General features: G+C 48.3%; 4 protein-coding genes across 10 annotated transcripts in view; 3 read left to right on the top strand and 1 right to left on the bottom strand.

Moving 5' to 3' along the window:
* Positions 1–831: 831 nt before the first annotated feature.
* Positions 832–5,102, bottom strand: LOC138594848 (serum response factor-like). Of its 5 annotated transcripts, none has more exons than XM_069666102.1 (8): positions 4,312–5,102; positions 2,899–3,168; positions 2,594–2,786; positions 2,281–2,430; positions 2,012–2,113; positions 1,358–1,528; positions 1,186–1,265; positions 832–1,086 (listed from the first exon to the last, which is right to left on the bottom strand). In XM_069666102.1, the coding sequence occupies exons 1-8, from the start codon at positions 4,720–4,722 to the stop codon at positions 1,000–1,002; spliced, it is 1,464 nt and encodes a 487-aa protein (XP_069522203.1). In that variant the 5' UTR covers positions 4,723–5,102; the 3' UTR covers positions 832–999. The 5 variants fall into 5 exon arrangements, with proteins under 5 accessions (XP_069522203.1, XP_069522207.1, XP_069522205.1 ...); XM_069666106.1 differs by having other exon boundaries at positions 1,358–1,483; XM_069666104.1 differs by having other exon boundaries at positions 2,012–2,110.
* Positions 5,103–5,274: 172 nt separating this feature from the next.
* LOC138595083 (visual pigment-like receptor peropsin) lies at positions 5,275–14,895 on the top strand. Its single transcript, XM_069666399.1, has 9 exons — positions 5,275–5,301; positions 7,673–7,800; positions 8,467–8,695; positions 8,906–9,089; positions 10,626–10,831; positions 11,020–11,119; positions 13,459–13,563; positions 13,746–13,969; positions 14,395–14,895. Exons 1-9 carry the CDS (start codon positions 5,275–5,277, stop codon positions 14,893–14,895), a joined length of 1,704 nt encoding a protein of 567 aa, XP_069522500.1.
* Positions 14,895–16,839, top strand: LOC138595082 (dentin sialophosphoprotein-like). The gene is made up of 3 exons (XM_069666398.1): positions 14,895–14,918; positions 14,962–15,729; positions 16,705–16,839. Exons 1-3 carry the CDS (start codon positions 14,895–14,897, stop codon positions 16,837–16,839), a joined length of 927 nt encoding a protein of 308 aa, XP_069522499.1.
* The window catches only part of LOC138595267 (actin-binding protein WASF3-like), an 11,995-nt gene continuing 10,545 nt past the window's right edge, over positions 16,798–18,247 (top strand). For 2 of the 3 annotated variants that reach the window (XM_069666631.1, XM_069666629.1), the window contains exon 1: positions 16,798–16,891. The gene's annotated coding sequence lies outside the window, so the exon portion shown is untranslated. Of the gene's footprint in view, positions 16,892–17,454; positions 17,537–18,247 lie in introns of all 3 variants that reach the window. The other variant, XM_069666630.1, reaches the window with a different exon arrangement.

Genomic DNA, 18,247 nt, shown 5'->3' with positions numbered 1-18,247 from the left:
AGTAAAAACTGATACATTCATAGGACACGCACGCACGCACACAGGTGAGGTCAGTGTGATGACATCATTATGTTTTTTCATCATCCCAAATTTCCCCCCCTTGGGATCAAGAAAGGATTATCTTATCTTTGATCGCTGCTCATAAAAAATAATCAAACATCAAAATAAAAGTCTAAATTTAACAGATGCAACAGTTTTATGAACTTTGGTCATAAAACTTAAATTTCTTCTTAAAATATAAAAAAACGTCCTTTGACGCTCTGCAGGAACGCTGCTGCTGCTGCTGCTGCAGGAACAATACTGCTGCGGCTTCAGGAACGCTGCTGCTGCTGCTGCTGCAGGAACAATACTGCTGCGGCTTCAGGAACGCTGCTGCTGCTGCTGCTGCAGGAACAATACTGCTGCGGCTTCAGGAACGCTGCTGCTGCTGCTGCTGCAGGAACAATACTGCTGCGGCTTCAGGAACGCTGCTGCTGCTGCTGGAACACTGCTGCTGCTGCTGCTGCTGCAGGAACGCAGCTGCTGCTGCTACAGGAACACTGCTGCTGCAGGAACGCTGCTGCTGCTGCTGCTGCTGCTGCTGCTACAGGAACACTGCTGCTGCAGGAACGCTGCTGCTGCTGCTGCTACAGGAACACTGCTGCTACAGGAACACTGCTGCTGCAGGAACACTGCTGCTGCTGCTGCTGCAGCAGGAACGCTGTTCCTGCAGGAACACTGCTGCTGCCGCTGCAGGAAAAGTGCAGCTGCTGCTGCTGCTACTACTGCTGCTGCAGGAACACTGCTGTTGCTGCTGCAGGAAAAGTGCTGCTGCTGCTGCTGCTGCTACAGGAACACTGCTGCTGCTGCTGTTTACATGATGAAACACAAAGTAAACAGGAAGTAGATTGCTTCATGAAAATATCACCAAGGAAATGAGAGAAAGTCTGATGATGTCCAAAGAAGATCCAGATGTGCGTGTGTGTGTAAGAAAGAGTCTGTGCGTGTGTCATGTGACAGTCAGTCGTCTTTTGATTGGTGGACATCCAGACTGACAACCTGCAGCTCTGTCAGGTTGCTGCTGCTGCTCTGCTGACTGATCACCATCTGAAACACAGAGACACTGCTTTGGTACAAAGAACTACTACTGTAGTACTCGCTGTAGTATCTGTAGTACTCTCTGTAGTATTAGTACTCTGTGTGTACCGGGTGGAGCTGGACTGCAGACACAGGGATCTGAGTGGCAACAGGGGGGAGGGAGGTGAGGAACACCTGGGGGAGAGAGCCTGAGAGAGACAACATGTATTAAACACATAGGCTGTATAATAATTATTATTATATTTTTGTGGTAGATGTTACCACAGTAACAGGTAGGTACCGGGGTCATGTGACTGGGCGTGGCCTGCAGGGGGGAAGGTGTTGAGCACGGTGAGGCTGCCATCACCCAGCGAGGGCGTGGGGGCTGCGTACATGACGGTGTGACCGCCGGGGTACATCATGTGACCTGTGACGGAGGAGGAGGAGGAGACGATGGAGGAAGGGAGAGCGGCTGCAGAGAGAGACAGTGAACGCATCATATCATCTATTCACAACAGATTCACCTCCGTGTTGCATCCAAGGGCCTCTGTTATCATCACACATGGAGCTCTGCAGTAGTCAGTATATGACCTAGCAAGGCTAGCTATTTCCAATCCTTACGCTAAGCTAGGCTAATTACATTCAAAGCATAAACTGTATATAAGAAGTGGACGTGGCCCTTTGTTTTCAAAATGAAACCAATGCAGAAGTGTCTTAAACCTGCATTCTCTCTAATGTCCAGCAGGGGGCGTCTCCACTGGTGGTGAAAGCAGTGTGGTCCTACAGAAGTCTATGAGAACATGCTCCTCCTGCTCTCCTGATGTATTCCCTCAGTAAACATGTTCCTAATGAGTTTATGGTCTCAGTCTCTAGTTTCAGGTCTTCTTCAACACAGCATGATGTTCATTTAGTCTCTGATGCTCCCATTGAGACAACCAAGGTGCTCATGTCTTACCTGTGGAGGAGGCGGGGTTGTGAGTGTCTGAGCTGCTGTGATTGGTTGTTGACTGCTGAGACTGCACCTGGATGGTCTGTAGCTGCTGAGAGACTCCGCCTGCTGATGACATCACAGGTTAGCTGTATGACATCATCAGTAATTATCAAGGTGTTACTCAGATAACTGCTGTTACTGTTGAGAAGATGAGCTGTGATGTGTTTACAGCAGGAACATGAACTGAAGCTTTACACACACACACACGCACACACACGGGGCCTCGTGCTGACCTGACAGTGACACGGTGGTGGGGAGGCGGAGCAGCGTAGTCGGCTGAGTGGGTGGAGCGTGCAGTGGGGCCATGGGGCCCTGCAGGGCCAGGGGCGGAGCCTGCAGCTGGCTGAAGGGGATGGTGTGTGTGCCAGGGGGCAGAGCGGCACCTGTGGACAGGTGAAGAGGGGAGGCGGGGCCAGAGACAGGTTAGATGCTGACACACTGAACATAAGCAGCAGGAAGGTGAGCATGAGGTCAGTTGATCATGTGAGATAAGCATGAATGAGATGACAGACAGGAAGCATGTGACAGGAAGCTCCACCCTCTTACCTGACATCAAGGTTAGGCTACCAGGAAGCATGATGCCAGCCGATGTCTTCAGCACTGTGCCGTTGGTGGAGGAGGGCGGCTGCCAGGAGGGGGCGCTGGTCTGCACCTGCAGGGCCACCGAGGAGGAGGAGGGGGGTGTGGCCTGTGTCGTGCCGGGCAGGTTGGACACGGTGAACACTGGTTTGACCAGCTCCTGAAGAAGGAGACAGACAGGTGGGTGGGTCTAAAACACCTGAGACACCCTACTGCAGCGCCCCCAGTGGACAACTGCATGACCTACATTAAGTGTGTGAACAAGGCGTTACCTTGGCAACCTCGGAGCAGCCGTCAGCCTCAGACACCTGGTAGGTGAGGTCGGTCTCCTCGAAGCCAGTGGCGCTCATCCTCTGGTCAGTGGAGGGGTCAGAGCGGGGGGGGGAGTCGGGGGAGTTGAGGCAGGTCTGGATCAGAGCTTTGCCCGTCTCTGACGTGATCATCGGCTGCAGCTTCCTAGTGGCAAACGTGTACACGTGACCCGTCTCACTGGCAACCAGCAGCAACACCTGAGTGCCCGTCAGCGTTGACAGCTCGTACGCCTGTGGGGGTGGGTGGGGGTGGTTAAGGGTGTTATAGTGTGTTACAGTACCTCTGCACCTTTGCACTCTCCATTGCATGATTGTCTCCTGTTTGTTTGTGTGTGTTCATAGGTACAGTTTGTAGTGTCTGTTACCTTTGTCTAACTCGTCTGTATTTGTTTGTACATTGACAATGATGTAAACCGGAGTGAGACTCCTTGTGTGTTCTCACATACCTTCACAATAAAACTGATTCTGGTTTTTGTTGAGACTAAAAGTGAAGCCACATTTGACCTCGATTTACTTGTGAGTTTGACTGCCACACAGCTGGGTTCATCTCCCCTCCTCTCCCAGGAACTGTGTCTGGATGAACTCTATCTAGCAAGTCACACGTGGGCTGAGATCTGTCTCACTACAGCGCTATGAAGCCAAAATAAACAGATGTTACTGAGATTTAATGACAACAAACAGGCTGAGAGGATGCTGAGAGAACTACATCAGGAGGCAGGGTTGTAAAAAGTCTGAGTTCATGCTTCGTCAGGTCTGTCTGCAAGACGACCAGAACACTACTTTAAAATTAATCTTTGAATGGAGTTTGGTTTGAACGTTTCTGATTGGTCAGAAGAATCTCAACAGAGCGTCAGACGAATTTCTCATTCAAGTTTTTAAAAGAAAAAGAACTGTTGAAATAATACGGTGAATTTGTTAATGTTCCCGTCTCTGCAATGACTTAGTAAGAATCTGAACCGTTTGCTCCGAACACAACACAAGGTCACAGAGGTCACAGAGGTCCATGTGGTTAACAGTGGTGGCAACAGGCTGATGTCTTCCACACACACCTGTAGAGTGTTACAGTATTTAATGTTGGCTCCCTGTAAATAATAGAACACAGAGTAGACCTGTCCTCAGATAACTGTGTGATGGTGGTTTAAGAATAAGACCTGAGTATGTCTCAGTGAGTGGTTAGAGAGGATCTGTTCATGAGGTTACATCCTGCTTAGATCCATAACACATCATCATACATCTTGTATACCTCAGACTGGCACTAAAGTGCTCCCCATCCCTGTGTGAAGGAGCCTCACTAACACAATTCATACAAGAGCTTTCTCTCTGACACTGTGACCTCTGACCCCTGCCGGGCTCACCTGTCACAGGTTCTCTCACCTTCTTCATGATGCCGGTCTTCCTCTTACTGAAGGTGGTGTACCTCCTCAGTTTATTATCGATGAACTCCATCTTGATCTTCACTCTTCCTCTGGTTTTCTTCCCGGGTTTGGCACCCGGCACCCCGGGACTGACTCCGCTGTATACTCCGCTGTGGCTCCCGGAGGATACCGCTTCCCGCTGCCCAACCTCCCTCTCCCTCCTCTCCCGCTTCACCCCCCTTCTGTCCCCGCCGGACCCCGCCGTGTCCTCATCGTCCCCGGAGTCTGAATCCTGGTCGGAGCCGCTGTAGATCACCTCGGTGCTGAACTCCCGCTCTTCAAACTGGCCTTCCTCGATCCCGGAGGCTGTGTTCGGTCCGGCCGTGAGAGCGGTTCCGGTACTCATTCCGGCGCCGCTTCCCGCCAGCATCCCCCGCTGGTCCCTCCCCCTGCCCGGGCTGTAAACCCTCCTCTTCTCGGCGGGTCAAATCCCCTGTGTTAGCGTTGTAAACACTCACGCTCCCCCGCTGATCCGAGCGTCCTCCCCGGGCAGAGTCAGCCAACAGACCCGCTAGCTGCACGGCTAACTGAGCTAACTAGCTAACGGCGGCTATAGTTAGCATTAGTTAGCGGTTACTTAAGCAACAAGTAAAGCCACCAGTCCGTCACAAACTCCATGAAATCATCGGGAGAAGACGCGGAGCGGCGGGAGGACAGCGGCGGGAGAACCGGGAAGTAATTTAAAAACAGATTAGATTAGAGTCCAAAAACACAGAATAAAGTTTAAAGTTTCTGTTCCTGTACAGTAATGAGGAGGCCCGGCCCACTCACACACTCCGTTCCACATAAGGAAATGACGAGCAGCACCCCGCGATATCCGTCCGCTGAGGAAAGTAGTTCTACAGCTCGAACGCACTATTGCCACACTCGTTCTTTGAAATACAGCGCGTGTTGTCAGACACAGAGCGATGCTGAATTCTACATGTCTCGGAACAGAAGAGAAGTGACGGTAAAGGAGACTTTGCGGAGTGATACCAAAAGGCGACGTGTTGTTTAGAACGTGCAGGGGGACTACTTTCCTCCATATAAAGAAGCAAGTCTCCTTTTATGGCGCGGTCGCTCCTTATTTGGTCAATCAGAACTTCAGCCTGAAAACTACAAACACGTGCAGGGAAGAAGAAGATGATGATAACATAAGATAAGCTTTATTGATCTGCCAAAGGGGAAATTAAAGGGGAGGGGATGATGATGAAGAAGAAGATAAAGATGAAGAGGATGATAATGATGAAGAAGAAAATAAAGAAGATGTCCAGCGTGCACAGCGGGCAGTATTCCAGTAGGAGCCCCTAAACACAAGGGGTCCGTCGACACCTGTGTATGTCTGTGTATTTATGTGTATATAATTAAAAAATACTCCATTACAGATAAACGTCCTTTATTAAAATACCTTGTATCTTGTGTGTACTTATATATAGTGCTGAGTACTTTAATCTGTCACTATGCTTTAAATTGCTCTGCCAATGAAAGGCGCCTGGTGCTCCCATCACATCAGGGCCCTCAGTCTCTGACTAGACCCTTCTCCTCTGTCGCCCCCCGGTGGTGGAACGAGCTACCAAACTCCATTCGGTCTGAAGAGTCCCTTTCACCTTTAAGAAGAAGCTAAAGACCCAGCTCTTTATGAACACCTCTGACCCTTATGATACTGATGCTATTGATGATGATGATGATAATGATGAAGATGATGATGATGCTTCTTTACACTCTGTGCATTCCCACTGTGCTCTGTCAGCACCTGTGTCCGATCACACCTGAAGCTGTTTGTTGGCTCTTCCTGACTTCGTTCCCTCCTGTCTCGATCGTTGGACTAAAGTGTCTGTTTCATGAAACTGTAACATTGTAACATCATAACATGTTAATAATACACTCAGATTAAAGTGCAGTACTCAGTGTAACAGAACCACAACATAAACACAGTACTTGCACTTTCTATCACTTTTTTTTTTTTTTAAGATTTTTTTTTTGGCCTTTGGCTTTATTTATAGGACAGCTGAAGAGAGACAGGAAATGTTGAGAGTAGAGAGCAGGGGATGACATGCACAAAATGATCAGCAGACCGGGAGTTGTCAAGGACTGTAGCCTCTGTACATGTGACGCCTGCTCTACCAACTGAGCTAAACCAGCACCCCTTTTCTATCAATCAATCAATCAAATTTTATTTGTATAGCGCCAAATCATAACCAGAGTTATCTCGAGACACTTTACAGAAAGAGCAGGTCTAGACCGACTCTTTGTTAAGTTATTTAAAGAGAGGCCCAACATGAATCACCATGAGTAGCACTTAGCAATTCGGCACATTGGCAGATAAACTTCCTTTTAACAGGCAGAAACCTCGAGCAGAACCAGACTCATGTTGAACAGCCATCTGAAGAGACTGGATGGGCCGAACATGGGATAGAAGGAGATGCAGGATAGAGACAGGCAAAGAGAGCAACAACAACATATGTTCTTGTTACAACAACAACATATGTCCTTGTTACATGAACAACAACAGACACATACTTATGGTTACAATGCCAATAATAGTGGTAGACTAGGGTGAAGATTGGCTAAATAAATAAATAAATAAATAAATTAGCGAGAGAAGCAGAGTAATGATAAAGGCTGAGGTAATCGTAATTGTAACAGTTGAAGTAAACAGGTCTACTATTAGCATTAGCAGCAACAATAATGATACTATGGGGAAGGCTGATGTTAGTAGTTGTTGCAGTCGAGCAGGTCCACAGCAGCAGGTGGTCTGCAGCAACGATCCTCAGGAACCTTCAAGACAAGGGAGCACAAGAACTCCCGGGAAGATATGTGGTTAGTAATGTTAATGGGACCAGAAGATACAGAGTTAATGAGCTGCATTAATATGACAGAGAGAGAGAGAGAGAGAGAGAGAGAGAGAGAGAGAGAGAGAGAGAGTCAGAGAGAGAGAGAGAGAGAAGCTTGGTGTGTCAGATCCCCCCGGCAGTCTAAACCTATAGCAGCATAACTATGGGCTAGTCCAAGCCTGAGCCAGGCCTAACTATAAGCTTTGTCAAAGAGGAAAGTTTTAAGTCTACTCTTAAAAGAAGAGAGGGTGTCTGCCTCCCGGACCCTGACTGGTAGATTGTTCCAGAGGAGGGGGGCCTGGTAATCGAAGGCTCTACCTCCAACACTACTCTTAGAGACTTTAGGTACTTTAGCACTTTAACATATCATGCTCAGGCTCCTGTTCCACCATCATGTTTTTTATGTTATTTTATGTTTTTATGTTGTTTGTTTTTAGTTTTTGTGGTACTGACATGGGCTGGGGGACATACTGAGCAGTGTCAGTGTGTGTTTACTTCCTTCTCCAGCATCTGGACTCAGCAGGAACCTATGCCAGGATCCTGTTTGTGGATTTCAGTCGTGCCTTCAGCACGATCATCCCGGCTCTGCTTCAGGACAAGCTCTCCCAGCTGAACGTGCCCGACTCCACCTGCAGGTGGATCACACACTTCCTGTACGACAGGAGGCAGCAGGTGAAGCTGGGGAAACACGTCTCTGACTCCAGGACCATCAGCACCGGCTCCCCTCATGGCTGCGTTCTTGCCCCTCTGCTCTTCTCCCTGTACACCAACAGCTGCACCTCCAGTCATCAGTCTGTCAAGCTCCTGAAGCTCGCGGACGACACCACCCTCATTGGACTCATCTCTGGTGGGGACGAGTCTGCCTACAGGTGGGAGATTGACCACCTGGTGACCTGGTGTGATGAGAACAACCTGGAGCTTAATGCTCTGAGGACAGTGGAGATGGTTGTGGACTTTAGAAAGACAGCAGACACACCCGCCCCCATCACCATCAGCGACTCCACTGTTTCCACTGTGGAGTCTTTCCACTTCCTGGGGACCATCATCAGCCAGGACCTCAGGTGGGAGCTGAACATCGGCTCCCTCATCAAAAGGGACAGCAGAGGATGTACTTCCTGCGGCAGCTGAAAAAGTTCAACCTGCCAAAGACAATGATGGTGCACTTCTACACCTCCATCGTTGAGTCCATCCTCACCTGCTGCCACTGCCAGGGCCAAGGGCAGGCTGCAGCGTATCATCCACTCTGCAGAGAGGGTGATCGGCTGCAATCTGCCATCTCTCCAGGACCTGTTCACCTCCAGGACCCTGACGCGTGAAGGTAAGATGGAGGCCGACCCCTCTCACCCCGGGCACAGACTCTTTGAGACCCTCCCCTCTGGCAAGAGGCTGTGCTCCATCAGGACCAAAACCTCCCGACACAGGAACAGTTTCTTCCCCTCTGCTGCCAGCCTCGTCTGCAAGGCCCCCGGCCTCTCTCTCCTCCTCCCCCCTCTCTCTCGCCACCCCCCCTCCTCCTGTGCATACAGCTCAGTACTGTGTATATGTCTGATCACAGGACTTCATGTACTTGAGGAATCAGTGCTGGATACAAACAGTGAGTGTTCATGACATCATCTGTGAATCGGCCAATCAGAGCGCTGCAGTGTGACCTCTGACCTCTGGCCTGGATCCAGTTCTGCCGCTGATCTGAGGATCAGGATCTATATTTACCTGAGATTAACTTCCTGTTTCCCCTCTAAGATGAGCAGCGCCTCATTCTGTCCCAGCAGCATGTCCGCCAGCAGCTCCATCACAGGAGGAGCAGGAGGAGGAGCAGGGGGGGGGGTCCCCTGGAGGAACAACAGCTTTATCCTGGGGGGGGGCAGAGACCCCCCTCTGTCCGACCAGGGAGAGACCATCATCGGAGTGTACCTGCTGCTGCTGGGTTAGTACACACACACACACACACAGCCCACACGCACGCACGCACAGCACGCACAGCACACACACACGCACGCACGCGCGCACACGCACGCACGCACGCACGCACGCACACACACACACACACACACACACACACACACACACACACACAGCCCACACGCACGCACGCACAGCACGCACAGCACGCACACACACGCACGCACGCATGCACAGCACACACACACACACGCACAGCACACACACACACACACACACACACATACACACACACAGCACACACACAAACACACACTCAGCGCACGCATGCACGCACGCACGCACGCACAGCACACTACACACACACACACACACACAGACACACACACACACACACACAGCACACGCGCACGCGCACGCACGCAGGCACGCAGGCACGCACCCATGCGGACGCATGCACGCACGCACGCACGCACGCACACACACACGCACACACACACGCACAGCCCACACGCACGCACGCACAGCACGCACAGCACGCACAGCACGCACAGCACGCACAGCACGCACACACACTCAGCGCACGCATGCACGCACGCACGCACGCACAGCACACACACACACACACACACACACACAGACACACACACACACACACAGCACACGCGCACGCACGCAGGCACGCAGGCACGCACCCATGCGGACGCATGCACGCACGCACGCACGCACGCACACACACACGCACAGCCCACACGCACGCACGCACAGCACGCACAGCACGCACAGCACGCACAGCACGCACACGCACGCACGCACGCACGCACGCACAGCACACACACACACACACACAGCCCACACGCACGCACGCACGCACAGCACGCACAGCACGCACAGCACGCACACGCACGCACGCACGCACAGCACACATACACACACACACACACACAGCACACGCACGCACAGCACACACACACACAGCACACACACACACACACACACACACACACACACACACACACACACACACACACACACACACACACAGCACACACACACACACACAGCACACGCACACGCACCCTGAGGATTAATAGTTCACAGTACTATTATACTACTACAGTAGTAAAGTAGTACAGTAGTTATACAGTAGTACAGGTATAAAAACTGTAGACAGGAATGTGAGAAATAAAGTCAGGTGTTGTGAGTTCAGGTGAGATGTTATAGTCAGACATCTCAGCAGGTAAAATAAACAGTAGTTATAAATCTTTGTGGTAAATAAAGGACATAGTTTTCAGGATGGAGAGTCCCCTCACGTGTGTTTACTGTATGTCACCTTCTCACCTATAAATCCTGTTTAATGTCTGGGTCTCAGCGTCCTCAGGTGAACTGTGGTGAACACAGGGCAACTCACTCTCTGCCACTAGTGTAAGAATATCTCAGAGTGAGCACTCTTGTTCTTTGTTTGATCTTTATCAACAGTTTTTACTCAGCAGCAGCTCAGTTAAACGTCCTCACCTGCAGATGTGTACCTGACGCCTGTCCGTCTCTGTGGTGCTTTTAGGGTGGCTGTCCTGGTTCGGAAACAGCATCGTCCTCTTCGTGCTGTACAGACAGAAAGCCACGCTGCAGCCCACAGACTACCTGACCTTTAACCTTGCTGTCTCTGACGCCAGCATCTCCGTGTTTGGATACTCCAGAGGCATCATCGAGATCTTCAACGTGTTCCAGGACAGCGGCTTCCTCATATCCTCCATCTGGACCTGCCAGGTACACCTGAGACTCACCTGAGATAAACACGAGACTCATCTGAGATACACACATGATTCACCAGAGGCACACCTAAGACTCACCTGTAGAAGACTTGACTTATGATGGACTCAGACTATAAATACAGAGTTTGAAGGAGGCGGAGCCTGAAGCTAGACTCACCTGGAACCCGTGTCTGTGTCCTGCAGGTGGACGGTTTCTTCACGCTGGTGTTCGGTCTGAGCAGCATAAACACTCTGACAGTGATCAGCGTCACCCGCTACATCAAAGGATGTCACCCCAACAGAGGTCAGCACAACACCTGTTTAGATCACACCTGTTTAAAACCACACCTGTTCAGACAACACCTGTTTTAACCACTACTGTTTTAACCACACCTGTTTAAACCACACCTGTTTAGATCACACCTGTTTAGAGCACACCTGTTTAAACCACACCTGTTCAGACCACACCTGTTAAGATCACACCTGTTTAAAACCACACCTGTTTAGATCACACCTGTTTAGAGCACACCTGTTTAGATCACACCTGTTTAGAGCACACCTGTTTAGATCACACCTGTTCAGACCACACCTGTTAAGATCACACCTGTTTAGACCACACCCGTTTAAAGCACACTGGTTTAAAACCACACCTGTTTAGATCACACCTGTTTAAACCACAACTGTTTAGAGCACACCTGCTTAAACTACACCTGTTCAGACCACACCTGTTTAAATCACACCTGTTTAAACCACACCTGTTTAAACCACACATGTTTAGATCACACCTGTTTAGACCACACCTGTTTAAAGCACACCTGTTTAGACCATACCTGTTGAAAGCACAGTGGTTTAAAACCACACCTGTTTAGAGCACATCTGTTTAAAACCAAACCTTTTTAGATCAGATCTGTTTAAACCCCACCTGTTCAGACCACACCTGTTCAGACCACACCTGTTTAAACCACACCTGTTTAGACCACACCTGTTTAAAGCACACTGGTTTAAAACTACACCTGTTTAGAGCACACCTTTTTAAACCACACCTGTTTAGATCACACCTGTTTAAACCCCAAACCTTTTTCGCCTTTTTATACCACACCTGTTTAAAACCACACCTGTTTAAACCACAATTTTTTAAAACCACACCTGTTTAAACCACACCTGTTTAGAGCACACTTGTTTAAAACCACACCTGACTAGAGCACACCTCTTTGAACCACACCTGTTTAAAACCAAACCTGTTTAGATCACACCTCTTTAAACGACACCTCTTTAGACCACACCTGTTTAAAACCAGACCTGTTTAAACCACACTTTTTTAAACCACACCTGTTTAGAGCACACCTATTTAAAATCCAAACCTTTTTAACCTTTTTAAACCACACCTGTTTAAACCACACTTTTTTAAACCACACCTGTTTAAACCCCAAACCTTTTTCGCCTTTTTATACCACACCTGTTTAAAACCACAACTGTTTAAAACCAAACCTGTTTAGATCACACCTCTTTAAACCACACCTCTTTAGACCACACCTGTTTAAAACCACACCTGTTTAAACCACACCTGTTTAGAGCACACCTGTTTGAACCACACCTGTTTAAAACCACACTTTTTTTAAACCACACCTGTCTAAACCACACCTGTTTAGAGCACACCTGTTTAAAATCCAAACCTTTTTAACCTTTTTAAACCACACCTGTTTAAAACCAAACCTTTTTAGATCACACCTTTTTAAACCACACCTGTTTAAAACCAAACCTGTTCAGATCACACCTGTTTAAAACCAAACCTTTTTAGATCACACCTTTTTAAACCACACCTGTTTAAAACCAAACCTGTTCAGATCACACCTGTTTAAACCACTCCTGTTTAGAGCACACTTGTTTAAAATCCAAACCTTTTTAGATCACACCTGTTTAAAACCAAACTTTTTTAGATCACACCTGTTTAAAACCAAACTTTTTTAGATCACACCTGTTTAAACCACACCTGTTTAAAACCACACCTGTTTAGATCACACCTGTTTAAACCACACCTCTTTAGAGCACACCTGTTTAAACCACACCTGTTTAAAACCACACCTGTTTAAAATCCAAACCTTTTTAACCTTTTTGAACCACACCTGTTTAAACCACACTTTTTTAAACCACAACTGTTTAGAGCACACCTGTTTAAAATCCAAACCTTTTTCACCTTTTTAAACCACACCTGTTTAAAATCCAAACCTTTTTGCCTTTTTATACCACACCTGTTTAAAACCACACCTGTTTAAACCACACTTTTTTTAAAACCACACCTGTTTAGAGCACATTTGTTTAAAACCACACCTGACTAGAGCACACCTGTTTGAACCACACCTGTTTAAAACCAAACTTTTTTAGATCACACCTGTTTAAACCAAACCTGTTTAGATCACACCTGTTTAAACCCCAAACCTTTTTTGCCTTTTTATACCACACCTGTTTAAAACCACACCTGTTTGAACCCCACCTGTTCAGACCACACCTGTTTAAAACCAACCCTTTTTGATCACACCTGTTTAAACCACACCTCTTTAACATGTGACTGTGCTAAATGTGTGTGTGTGTGTGTGTGTGTGTGTTTTTTGTTTGTTTGTTTGTGTGTATGTGTGTGTGTTTCAGCCCATCACATCAGCAGGACTAGTGTGTCCATCTGTCTGCTGCTCATTTGGATCACAGCTGGTTTCTGGTCCGGAGCTCCTCTCCTGGGATGGGGCAGCTACAAAGGCAGGAAACCACTAACTCCTGACTCTACTATGACCCCTCTGTTACCCCTCTGTGACTCTACTGTGACCCCTCTGTTACCCCTCTTTTACCCTCTGTGACTCTAGACCCCTCTGTTACTTTTCTGTGACCCCTAACCTTAGCCCTTCTCTAACCTCAGTGTGACCCCTGTTCGACCCCTGCAGATCGGGGTTATGGGACCTGTGAGATCGACTGGGCCAAAGCGAGCTACTCAGGCGTGTACCGCTCGTACATCATCTCCATCTTCATCTTTTGCTTCTTCGTGCCGGTGCTCATCATGCTGTTCTGCTACGTGTCCATCATCAACACGGTGAAGAGAGGCAACGCGCTGTCAGCCGAGGGAGACCTGACCGACCGCCAGAGGAAGATCGAGAGAGACGTCACCATCGTGAGTCTCCATGAGCACAGCGCTAAAGCAAACAGGCCTGCTAACAACAGCTAACTTCACAGATTCACTCTGATTTTAGACACAATCAGGCTGAGCTGCTGTCAAGTAGGCCTGACCTTCAGTCACCTGATCAGTCACCTGACCAGTCAGAGATCATCTAGTTGGATTTTCAGGAAAATTGGTCAACTGTCTGTAGCTTTTTTCTCCAATATGGCCACCTTAAATAATCCTAATAATTTGTTGCTACAGTAACATTTTAAAGAGGAAGATTCTGCTCTCAGACCATGAAGCAGAAAAAGGATGACCGCCGCCCCATCATCCAGAGTCCAGGGATGAGGCCATGCCAGGGTTTTGTTTCAGTAAAAAAGTACTTTTGAGGTCTGAAGCATCTTTTTGCTGTTTCAATAATAATGTGTTTCCTGTAGGTTTCCATAGTGATTTGCACTGCCTTCATCCTGGCCTGGTCTCCATACGCCGTAGTGTCCATGTGGTCAGCCTGGGGCTTCCACGTGCCCAACCTCACCAGCATCTTCACCCGCCTGTTTGCCAAGTCCGCCAGCTTTTACAACCCACTCATCTACTTCGGACTCAGCTCCAAGTTCCGGAAGGACGTGGCTATCCTGCTGCCGTGCACCCGTGACGCCAAAGACACCGTCAAGCTCAAGCGCTTCAAGCCAAAGGCTGATGCCCATGGCCGGCCTGCCCATGGACAGCCTGCCGCAAGCGGCGGAGAGAGGCTCAAGGTTCCTCTGAACCGGACAGAGAAGAAGTACTCATCCTTGAACCAGCCGCACCCTGCTCCCAGCCCGGACTCAGGGATGGGGAGCCCACCCAGCACACCACCACCTGGCAGCAAGGAGGTGTTCTATATCGACGTGCCCCAGCCCTCTGAGGCGAGCTCTGAGTTTGAATGTGCCAGACTGTGATGAACTCCCTGACCTGCAGGAGAGCAAACTGACTCTGGTCTGACTGGTTAAACCCTGGACTCTCAGGACTCTCAGGACTCTCAGGACTCAGAGGACTCTGTGGACTCTGTGGACTCTCAGGACTCTCAGGACTCTGTGGACTGTGTGGACTCTCAGGACTCTCAGGACTCTCAGGACTCTCAGGACTCTCAGGACTCTGTGGACTCTCAGGACTCTGTGGACTCTCAGGACTCAGTGGACTCTGTGGACTCTGTGGACTCTGTGGATTCTAAGGACTCTCAGGACTCTGTGGACTGTGTGGACTCTCAGGACTCTCAGGACTCTGTGGACTGTGTGGACTCTCAGGACTCAGATGACTCTGTGGACTCTCAGGACTCTGTGGACTGTGTGGACTGTGTGGACTCTCAGGACTCTGTGGACTGTGTGGACTCTCAGGACTCTCGGGACTCTGTGGACTCTGTGGACTCTCAGGACTCTCAGGACTCTCAGGACTCTGTGGACTCTCAGGACTCTCAGGACTCAGAGGACTCTGTGGACTCTCAGGACTCTCAGGACTCTGTGGACTCTCAGGACTCAGAGGACTCTGTGGACTCTCAGGACTCTCAGGACTCTCAGGACTCTCAGGACTCTCAGGACTCTGTGGACTGTGTGGACTCTCAGGACTCTGTGGACTCTGTGGACTGTGTGGACTGTGTGGACTCTCAGGACTCTGTGGACTCTCAGGACTCAGAGGACTCTGTGGACTCTGTGGACTCTCAGGACTGTGTGGACTCTCAGGACTCTCAGGACTCTCAGGACTCTGTGGACTCTGTGGATTCTAAGGACTCTGAGGAGGTTTGTCCGGACAGTCCCACTTCCTGCTCCTCCCTGTTGACTCATTTGATATCTGACTGATTCTTTATTGATTGACGATCAGAGTTCTGATTATTGGACTTTAATCTAAATGTGCTGTCTTTAACTGTGAAGCTGTACAGAGACGGTTTAAAACATGTGCATTTGTATTTAAGATAAAAATAAAATAATAATAAAAAATTTAGCAACAAACTGCCTCAGATTCTTAAAACATCGAGACAGCCACATTAAGGGTTAACACCACAGAACATTGTCCTGGAGGACATTTTAGGTCCGCTGAGACCCCAGGGTTGCGGTCAAATGCAAAAAATTACCCCCATGTCTTTTCCTATCCACTTTTCCTTGACCTCGATGGAAAACAACATAAGGTCAAGGAAAGGAGTCAGGAGAATTCAAGAAGAGTGAGGAAAAGATGACCGTGGTGCTGCACTTACACTGGGCAAGGAATTGTGGGTAATTATTTTCTTCTCTCCTTTTGTAAAGGATGGTCCACTGTTTCCTAAAGGAGATAATAAAGGAAGCAATGGACCTCCTTTCCTTATCATTTACAGAATTTGAACTGCTCTTATCATGGCTGACACTTAAACACTTCCAGGTCGATTCACTCCGTTAGGAACCTTCCCAACCAGAAAGCACTATTCGAGAGACTGCTCACTGATACATATTATAATCAGTGAGCAGAGCAAAAGAAGGATCTTTCTGCAGATTCATCCTGGTAAAGAATAACTTTCACATGTTAATTATTTATTGTCAGACGGTTATGAACTGCTGAGACAGTTTATAGACAGTATGATATGTGAGTAATCACAGAAGAAACAGATAATTTAATAATATATCACTTACTGTATTTTAATTTATCGTATTATAATGTATTATATTATGTTATGTTATAATGGTGCAATTTCTCTGCTATTAGAGTGCAGATCATACACAGATTTAGAGTGCTGTCTTATTCAGCATGAAGCCGAGCAGCTGCCGACAGAAGCCGAGGAGCTCCGAGGAGTTCCGATGAGGCGTCAGGAAGCTCACCCCCCCCCCAGCATCCATTCCCGGTCGGAGGATCTGAGGAGTCCGCTGCTCTCCGTGCTGTGAGGAGGAGGATCAGCAGAAGAACCGGAACGGATCAGACCCCCCCTTCAGCCCGGTGAGTCTGATCGATCTCTGATCGGTTCTGATCCTTCTGATCGGTGTGTGTCTGACGTGATGTGCACGAGACTCTGCTGTGTTCGACCCGCGGGCCATAACGGAATCTGCGGTTCCACTCATTCACACACTGATCACAGACCTGTCTCTCATCCGCTGCCGGTGATGACGTCATCAGCGGCCAGACCGTGATGGATGCAGATCGATTGATCAGCTGATCGATAAACGATAGTGTATGAACACAGCAGCGCGTGTCCTTCGTCACAGAGAAGTCACTGCATGACGTAATGCATCCAGATTGGTTGTGTGTGTGCGTGTGTGTGTGTGTGTGTTATGTCCTCTTCTAATAGGAGGGTATGTGGGGTTGCGTCATCATCACCTGTGTAACATTACATCATGTCTGTGTGTGTGAAACGTAAATCTGTTAACTCAACAAATGTAGAAGAAACTTCCACATAACATGACGTCACATCACGTGTCGTCATATGACAAGCTGTCTTGCGTGATTTCAATTAATTAATGAGGCAAATGAAGAAGTGTGTAACACCTGCATTCTCTCTGTAGGTTTCCACTGAATGAAGCCTTAGCTTGACGCTAACGATTCCCTCAGTCGTATTCCACACCAAAAAATCCACAGGAGCAGTCGGTAAAAAGTTCAAGTGTTACATAAAATAAGCAACAGGTACAAATAAAATGTCCAACCAGAGAGAAAGAGGAAGAGAGGTCCACAAACTGTGTGGCTCCACTCGACTTCTGTAGTCCGACTTCGCCCTCCAGATCAAAGGAGCCGCAAAAAGCAATAAAGTCATCTAACTACTAGTGACATTTTACAAATACTCCATGCACATAATCAATTTAAGGAATGAATTACTTAACTTATTAAATTACTGCAAATATGAACAGAAATTAAATCAATCTGTAAATACTGTAAATAATGTAAATATCACTTCCAAATACTTTTAAATGAATTCACCATGTAAATGACTATTTTACATATTAACTTAAATTATTCTATGCAGATAAAATAAACATCATAAACTGCATTTAGGCTCCTACACTCTCTAACGTCCAGCAGGGGGCGACAAAAGAAGTCTGATCCTATAGAAGTCTATGAGAACATGCTCCTCCTCCTCTCCTGATGTATTCCCTCAGTAAACATGTTCCTGATGAGTTTATGGTCTCAGTCTCTAGTTTCAAGTCTTCTTCAACACAGCATGATGTTCATTTAGTCACTGATGCTCCCATTGAGAGTCACACAGACCAGGAAGAGGGGAGGGGTTAGGGCGGGGCTACCTGTGACTGTCCTATCAGCGTATCCACCCTCTCATCCAAATATGGTCACTTCTGGCTCCATATA

This window comes from Semicossyphus pulcher, unplaced genomic scaffold (assembly GCF_022749685.1).
Source record: "Semicossyphus pulcher isolate SPU_LCO1_2020_fin unplaced genomic scaffold, fSemPul1.0.p SCAF_17, whole genome shotgun sequence".
Lineage (NCBI taxonomy): Eukaryota > Metazoa > Chordata > Actinopteri > Labriformes > Labridae > Semicossyphus > Semicossyphus pulcher.
The sequence above is the reverse complement of the archived record's forward strand: the minus strand, read 5'-3'. Positions and strand labels throughout refer to the sequence as shown.